General features: G+C 45.4%; 2 protein-coding genes across 3 annotated transcripts in view; one reads left to right on the top strand and one right to left on the bottom strand.

The window, feature by feature from the left end:
• ATP6V1A (ATPase H+ transporting V1 subunit A) overlaps positions 1 to 630 on the bottom strand; it is a gene marked incomplete in the record, with an annotated part of 44186 nt that extends 43556 nt beyond the window's left edge. The window contains 1 exon segment of the mRNA XM_072398433.1: positions 521 to 630.
• Positions 631 to 3169: 2539 nt separating this feature from the next.
• The window catches only part of NAA50 (N-alpha-acetyltransferase 50, NatE catalytic subunit), a 19448-nt gene continuing 14500 nt past the window's right edge, over positions 3170 to 8117 (top strand). The window contains exon 1 of one of the 2 annotated variants that reach the window (XM_072398436.1): positions 3170 to 3417. In XM_072398436.1, coding sequence (XP_072254537.1) covers positions 3410 to 3417 — 8 coding nt within the window. In that variant the 5' untranslated portion in view covers positions 3170 to 3409. The remainder of the gene's footprint in view (positions 3418 to 8117) is intronic. The other variant, XM_072398435.1, reaches the window with a different exon arrangement.

Consider the following 8117-nt stretch of genomic DNA (forward strand, 5'->3'; position numbering starts at 1 on the left):
GGGCAATAAGGACAGAGGGGGTGCATGGATTTGGGGCAATAAGGACAGAGGGGTGCATGGATTTGGGGCAATAAGGACAGAGGGGTGCATGGAAGGAACCAGAAAAAGCAGAGCAGGCGGTAAATATTTACGGTCTTGTTTTGCCGCAAAGGTTTTTTTTGCAGGGGGGGGGATTTCATTTTTGCTACAGGGTCACTCTAACATGACCCCATCTGCAGGCCGCCATTCACATCCTTTAGGTTTCCATATTCACTGCATCTGAAGATTCACACCTCATTGAGCAGATGTGAATATGAGATGTGCCTACCAGGTATACTATACACCTTGATTATTTATTCCTATCATTAATTTCAGGCCACAACGTAATCTCAGTGTATATATATAAATTAGGTGCCTTCCATGGTCCATTCTGTCATTTCATTCATTGTGCTGCACATCCCCCACCTACATCTCTGCGGCCTGCTCCCCAGGCCCCAGCCTGCCTAATGGTAAGGCCCAGAAGGCCTTTCACTTGTCCTACCTGCCGTAGTAAGCAACTGCAGAGCTCCGTGTCACAGGCCCGGCAGGGAGAAACGTTTCACCGTCCCACTGCAGCAGATCACCGACAGTCACCGTCAGCTGACAGCGAATTCCTCCGCCCACCGCCTACCAGAGCTGACAGCATCCTGACGGGAGGCCTGCACCGCCATCTTGGATGAGGGCAACTTGCCAGTATCATCCTAAAGTTATGGTTCTGTGTGTAGGTTAACATAGTAAGTGTGCAAAGACTAAACATTCAGATATTTAAAACACACCCCTATTAATAAATACAGCACACAATTGGAGTTATTGCCCGCAGTTTCTGACTAGAATTCATATTTTATTTTTCCATGACAGGCAAAACCTGAGCTATGGAGTTGCTATGGAGTTTTGTTTCTTTTTTTTGCCTCGGTCACAGTGACTCCCTGCACTGGCTAATAGTATAAAACATCAACTAACACCGTTATGTATTTTTTTTTTATTTTTTAAAAATTGTTAAAGCTTAACTCCAAAGTATTAGGGGACTCCCTCTGCACTACAATGGGTCCATGGTTGGTTCCCAATATGGCTGCGTTTTTGGAAAAACAGCTGTTGTCATTTCCATTGCTCATTCATTTTATTAGTCTGCCAACACAACACCCCCAAAAAATAGTGCATGCTGTGCTTCTAAAGCGTGGTGCATGGCAATACACAGCAATGCATTTCGGGTGCGGCAGGAATGAATGGCAACTCAGTGCACTAATGTATAGAATCGCATTTGTAACGCACTGCACTAGTGGGGCCCTAAAGCACCCTAATTCCGGCTCCTGCAGCTCCTCCACTGTGTGACTAATTGAACCCCCACTAGTTAGACTTCGCCCCCAGCACCCCCATATTTTACTGATCATCAGATTGAACAATAAGATTGAATATTTTTGGGTCACGGATGTCCGCAGTGGGGGCCTCTGGCTGTAGGTCTTCCATACATCATGGTGGGTAAATATTGCTGGGGTAACCATGATGTATAGAAGACCTACAGCCAGAGCCCCCCACTGCGGACATGCGTGACCCAAAAATATTCCCAAACCCCCTCCCGCCTGCTGGCTTCCATGGATGATCCGCTCCTGCTTTACATCTCCCCTGGGCCCGTCACAGCCTATGCATGTCACTAGGAGGGGCAGAGCTGCTTCTTTGGCACCAATGCCACTCAATGCAGAGCTGCCAATCTTGTTGCCTAGCAACAGAATACCATTGCCAGTCAACGCTGGTCATAAGAGGGATCTGGTGGCAGATCTGTGACACAGAATTAGTTGGCAGCTTGGGCAGGAGAAGACAAAAGCAATTCCTTTGGGGCAGGGGCAGGACAGCGGTACCCTAGCTGACCACTTATACCAAGAATCAGCATGACATCGAAGTACCATAAAATGTTGTGAAATGACATGGGTTCAATGCCGCTGAAGTATGAAAGAGAATAAAAACTGGTTTATTGTCTACAGTCTGTGTTCAAGAAGTGTAGTAAATGCCCAGCGTGCCCTCTGTCTAAGCCCAGATGCACACCATTCTTGAGATTCTTGAGGGATTGGTGCCCAGGTCACATTGGACTGGAATTATTATTTTTTTTAACTTTAGTTTGGCACAAAAATGTGTCAGAAGGCACTATGGGGCTGTCGGGGCAGAAGATATGACTCTGAATCCCCCATAGGACAAACCACATGAACATGTAACTCGTCTTTTTTGTTTTTTCAGCTTGCACATACACGAGGCAAATTGCCATACAGAGCATTGTGTTATGCTGCACTGTATTTATCAAATGTGAACTGTATGCAACACATTATTTACAAGGGAACTCTGCCATGACATGGGAGGTGACCCCCTTACTGTTCTACGGCATGCATCGGATTCCCCAAGATAATCAGCAAATGCAACCAAAAAGTTGATTCACTCAAATATGCAAACAAAAATAGTCATATAGGAAGAGGGACCATGGTATGACCTGCTGTCCCCCAACCACAAAGCTCTCTGGGCTCCAATGTGCAAATCCTATATATAGAAAAGAGAGAGTCACATGACCTGCTGTCCTCTAATCACAAAGGGGGGGGGGGGGGAGAGAGAGATCACTCAGTGCTCCACTGTGCAAACCCCATATATAGAAGAGAGACAGTCATGTGATCTGGGGATGATTTCCTTATTAATAAGGATGATTTCCTTATTAATTTGCCCCTAAATCTCTACTTCTGCAAGTTTTGGAGTGAAAACGTATAAACCAGAATGACCTACTAGCCCTGCAGCAGCCATATTGATCCCCAGGACACTGAGCAAAGCTGATTGAGAAGACAGATAAAGTCAGCTTCCATCTATAGCTTCAACCCAAGGTTTTCTGTATTAGTTAGATCTAGAACAAAAGACAACCAGGGATCAGTAACTGACATTGATCTCTTTTGGAGGGCTTTTTTTTTAATAAAAAGCATTACACATGATGAGCTCACAAATTGACAACTCACAGACATTCTGCGCATGCGTGAGCACGACACGCCCCTGATTAGTACGTCACGTCTGCTACGCGCTTGCGCGCACACAGCCCCGCCTACCCTGTCCCGAGGACCCTTCTGATTGGTCCGCTGAAGAGCGCAGGCGCGCGAAGGTCTTGCCGGGCCGCTTTCCAGCGTTGCCGTGAGTGGAGGTGCTCTCTGCGCATGCGTGCAGCCATCACCCGGCTCGGGGAGCCATTCGCGCCATTCGAAGGAGTGTGGAGGAGTCGGTCAGGTCACGTGTGGCGGGTCCGAGGGAAGAGGGGGGGACTCGCCGGATAGGATATCGACCTACCTCACAGAGAAAAAGGGGGGTGTACCGGGACTGAGACTCCGCCCCACACCACCCCGGACACCGAGGAGGAGGAGGAGCCACTGACACCATGAAGGGGTGAGAGAACCCGGGACTCCCGGGTGGGGGATGTGACCTGCCCTGGGAGGGCATGGCAGCACCTGACCATGTGTGAATGCAGCGCACAATGTGCCATTACCTCAGTATTCACTGCTGGCGAATCTTTAAACGATCTTTTAAATGACAGCCATTGATTTGGTGAAAGTCACATTCACAGCTTTATAAATGGTCACCATAGAGCGTGTATATATATGTAAAGTGTAGTCTCACTTGTAATAAGAAGTAACCTGATATTCCTCAAACATTCACTGCTGGTGAATCTTCCAGGCACATGTTTTCAGTGACAGTGATTGATTCACCACTGGTGAATGTTTCAAAGTCACATTCACCGCTCTATAAATAAGTCCCTCTGTAATGTAACCTGATTTGTGATATGAGAGGAAGAAAGTCATCTGTGAGAAAATCACAGCTCCTATACATCATATAATGTGTGATAGATATGTATAATGTGTGTGTGTGTGTGTGTGGGAGATATATATATATATAATGTGATAGATATTGTGTGTGTAGTGTGTATTATATGTGTTATACAGTATATTATGTGTGTGTGGGATATATATAGTGTGTATGTATGTCATTGTCCATACACTGATTTATTGGTACACGGAAATATAATACATAGGGTGAGCGGAGTGTGAGAAATGATCATGAGATGATGGCACCTGGTGAAGGGCAGGGAAGCTTCTCATCTTACAACTCTTCAGTCACCCAGAAATTTCTGTGCTGCCCCTTGTAATGACATGGAAGTTCCTGACCTGACAGTCTGTTATACACCACACAAAGCTGTAATCCTGAAATACACCAAATGTGTGTCAGGAACGTTTATTACCACCCCCCTGACCCCCTCCACCTGCACATTCTCCCCATATACCACCGTACCCCCCCACTATTCCGATCCAGCAAAGTGTGCATTTCCATCTATCTATGGCTTTAGGATTCCATTCATACATTAGCAGCATGATGACACTACAAGTACCACAACGCCTCCAAAAACTGACACAACGGGCTGTGCGTTCTGGTTGGCCGGTGCTTTGCCCGCCACTATAATATACCCTGGAAGTGCAATTCAGAATGAATTGCCCTATATTAGCATGCTACTGCAGTGCATATTTATGAGATGTTATTTTAATATTATTACACGGTATTTATATAGCGCTGACATATTATGCAGTGCTGTACAATGTCATGTCACTAGCTGTCCCTCAAAGGAGCTCACACTCTAATGTCCCTACCATAGTTGTTTGTCATTACCCCAGTCTAATGGGAATTATGGGGGGACGCCAATTAACATAACTGCATGTTTTTGGAATGTGGGAAGAAACCAGAGTACCCGGAGGAAACCCACACAGACAAGGGGAGAACCTACAAACTCCATGCAGATAGTGTCCTGGCCGAGATTCCAACCTGGGCGCCGACACACACGAGTATCTGGTTCATTGTAGAATAACACTTCAGTGTTGAGCCCAGACATTATTTTTGTAGGGAGTTAGCAGCCCCTCTATTATGACCCACCTCATAAACAGCCAGGTGGTTACTGAAAGTACCGGGTGGTGCGCCCAGCTGAAAGGGGCCGGGGAGAACACTGCACTTGGTGACCCCTCATGCCAGAAGTTGGAAGAAGGCCCTGTGGGTATCCCTAAATTACTGCTCACCTGAAATGCTCCGTGAAGGGTTTGTTGGTTGTCCTGTTCGACCTGCTGCATACTCCACCTTCAATATAATTAGAGCTGAACCGGAATACAACCCTTGCAATGGAGCTAACATGCAAATTTGCCTTTTTTGCCCGGGGTATCGAATTAAAAAACATTTTGCATGCATTGCCTTTTTTTTGTCACAAGTCCCCCTAAAGCTTCTTCTCCATCACCTCACCTGTTGGTCGCAGGGCTCTGATGTCATCATGTGGGAGTGGACCCCGGGGGACCGACCGCAACCAGGATTGTCAAGGGACAGGGCCAGCTCCCAGGGTAATGAGTGTTTAGGTGATAAAACATGCCTTAGGCAAATACAAGCAACGGTGCCCCATTGCAAGGGTAGTTTTTAATTTTCTTTACAACGATATGTGAACTAATATTACATTCTGCTGTATAAATATAACTTCATTCAGGGCCGAGCAAATGTCAATATTTAGGTTGTGTTACTTAAGGCTATTACAGACGCCAGCAAAGTAGAATGCTATTATTCCTGGAAGAAGCCTGAACATAATTGTGTTCCTCACTTGTACCACACCATTTGTATCAAACATATGAATATATTCGCCAAAATTGTTGAATTTACAGAACTTGTGACCCATGACCTACCAAAAAGCTAAAAGTTTCAGTAAGCAAGGGGGCTGAGATATTAAAGGCAGTGTTTAACCCAGAAATGATTTAAGCTGGGTGGGAAAAAAATTGTAGGTGGGTGGCAGCTTTTGTCTTGTGACCCAGCTCTTCAGTAACCACCCAAAAACTGCCGAGTGGTTACTGAAAAGTGCCGGGTGGTCCCAGCTAAAAGTGTTCAGGGGAACACTGAAAGGGTTAGCCCAGCTCATCCAATCCTGTGGAAAAGATACTGTGAACTAAAAAGATGATTGAGCACAAAGTAGGTTGCCGCAGGCCGCCATGCCCATGCGCACCCTTGTTCACCCCCAGAAAGGACCAGTGACTTCAGATTTGCACAATGGAGCATTGGAGGAAGGTGGCCTTGTCTTGTAAATCACCTTTTATTTATATGAGGGTGGCTAGGTGCATCACTTACTTGGGGAAGAGATGACGGCTGGGTGCACAATGGAGCAGCAATGGAGGTCATGTGACTGAATGAATCTGCTGCCAACGTCTTGGTGCCCAATAACACCGCATACCCTTAAAGGTCTTGTGAAGTCTGTGCCTCAATTGGTCACAAAAGGGGACAACAGGCAGGTAGTTTAATGTTTTGGCTGATCAGTGTAAGAACAAGGTGCGTACTTTGTTTCTGAACAATAGCCAAAGTTCAACCTGCACCGTCTTTGGCTGCATGGCTTCCAGACAGGTAAATCACAAGGATCTATAAAACTGAATGGTAAACTCTTTCTTTACCCATGCAGGACAAAGCAAAAGGGTCAAATAACGTGCTTTCCACATGCAATGGGCACTCGTGGGTTGGAGAAGGGGACAGTTCAGGTTCTTCTTGATGGATTCGAGTAGTTAGTTTGGCAAATGACCAATTCTTCCCTGGTCCTATTGGCTAGACAAGAAAGGAATTCGATGATCATTACACTTCCCTGCATTAACAAAGGAAAGGGTCACTTTAGCTTCCACTACTTTTAGGTCATTTTTACATTTTGTCTCTGAGTGCAGAATCTTCCAGTTTCTAAAATGGCTAGAAGGTGTTTTTGTAGTAGTAGCAAATTGAAGAAAAACATAACATTCTATAATAATAGCGTGTAATACAGTTGTGGTGAATTAATTTTCTCTTTTTAAAAAGAGCTTTAATTTTTTTCCATCTGTGAAAAGTCTATTTATTCACTAATAGTATTCACTGGTGGCCGTTGTGATGAATGGCAGAAATAGATTGGCTGTGGGAAGAAATTGTAGATGGGTGGCAGCCCCGGTATTGTGACCCAACTCTTCAGTAACCATCCAAAAACAGCCGGGGGGTTACTGAAAAGTGCCAGGTGGTGCACCCAGCTAAAAGGGGCTGGGGGCAATGCTGAGTTCCTTAGGGCCAATTTGCACTATTGTGCTGAGTGCATGACCAAAGCCAAACTAAACCTACGATACCCACATGCAGGGTGCTGCCATCTTCCTTCTTTTTTCTTGAAGATGATCATTGGCCATGTTGACTGCCCTGGATGACATAAAACCAGGTGTAGGTTTATAGGCGTTAATTCCCGGCCCACAGAGAACCTGGGATTGCCGGTTATCCAGGCAAACACCCTGAGTTCTACATGCACAATTTGACAATTGAGCATTGATTTCAGATTGTAAGCTCCTCTGGGGAGAGTCCTCTCCTCCTGTGTCACTGTATCTGTCATTTGCAACCCCTATTTCATGTACAGCACTGCGTGATATGTTGGTGCTATATTAAGTGTTTAATAATAAGTCTCTTCCTTCCTATATCGCCAATGTTTGAAGTGGGACTTCAGTTCCACTTTAAGGCAAACGATTCATTGGAATTGGCTTCCTAACACACAATTGCAGCACACTTTAATGCACTACTGCTAGCAAACTGCATTGGAGGTTATGACCATAGCAAAGTAATATGAATAATCATCAAAAAGATCTGTATTTGATTTTTTTGTATGGCACCACGTCCGGGTCTAAGGGGCTCCATGCATCCCCCGTCCAACAGATAAGTGCTGTAACGGTGCCTATAAACAAGCGTTAGATCGGCACCATCGGCAGGGCAGGAAGGCTGCACGTTATATCATTTTCTACATATCTTTGAATTTACAAACGACCAGGCAAAACTACATATATTATCCAGTATTTATGTAGCGCTGACATATTACGTAGTGCTGTACAAGCTCCATAGTCATGTCACTAACTATCCATCAAAGGGGCTCACAAAGTCCCTATCATAGTCATTTGTCATTATTACAGTCTAAGTCTGGGGGGAAGACAATTAACCTAATAGCAATATGTTGGAGGAAACCCACACAAATACGGGGAGAACCCTGCAAACTCCATGCAGATAGTGTCCTGGCTAAGATTCGAACCTGGGAC

Source organism: Pyxicephalus adspersus, chromosome 1, assembly GCF_032062135.1.
Source record: "Pyxicephalus adspersus chromosome 1, UCB_Pads_2.0, whole genome shotgun sequence".
NCBI classification, from domain to species: Eukaryota; Metazoa; Chordata; class Amphibia; order Anura; family Pyxicephalidae; genus Pyxicephalus; species Pyxicephalus adspersus.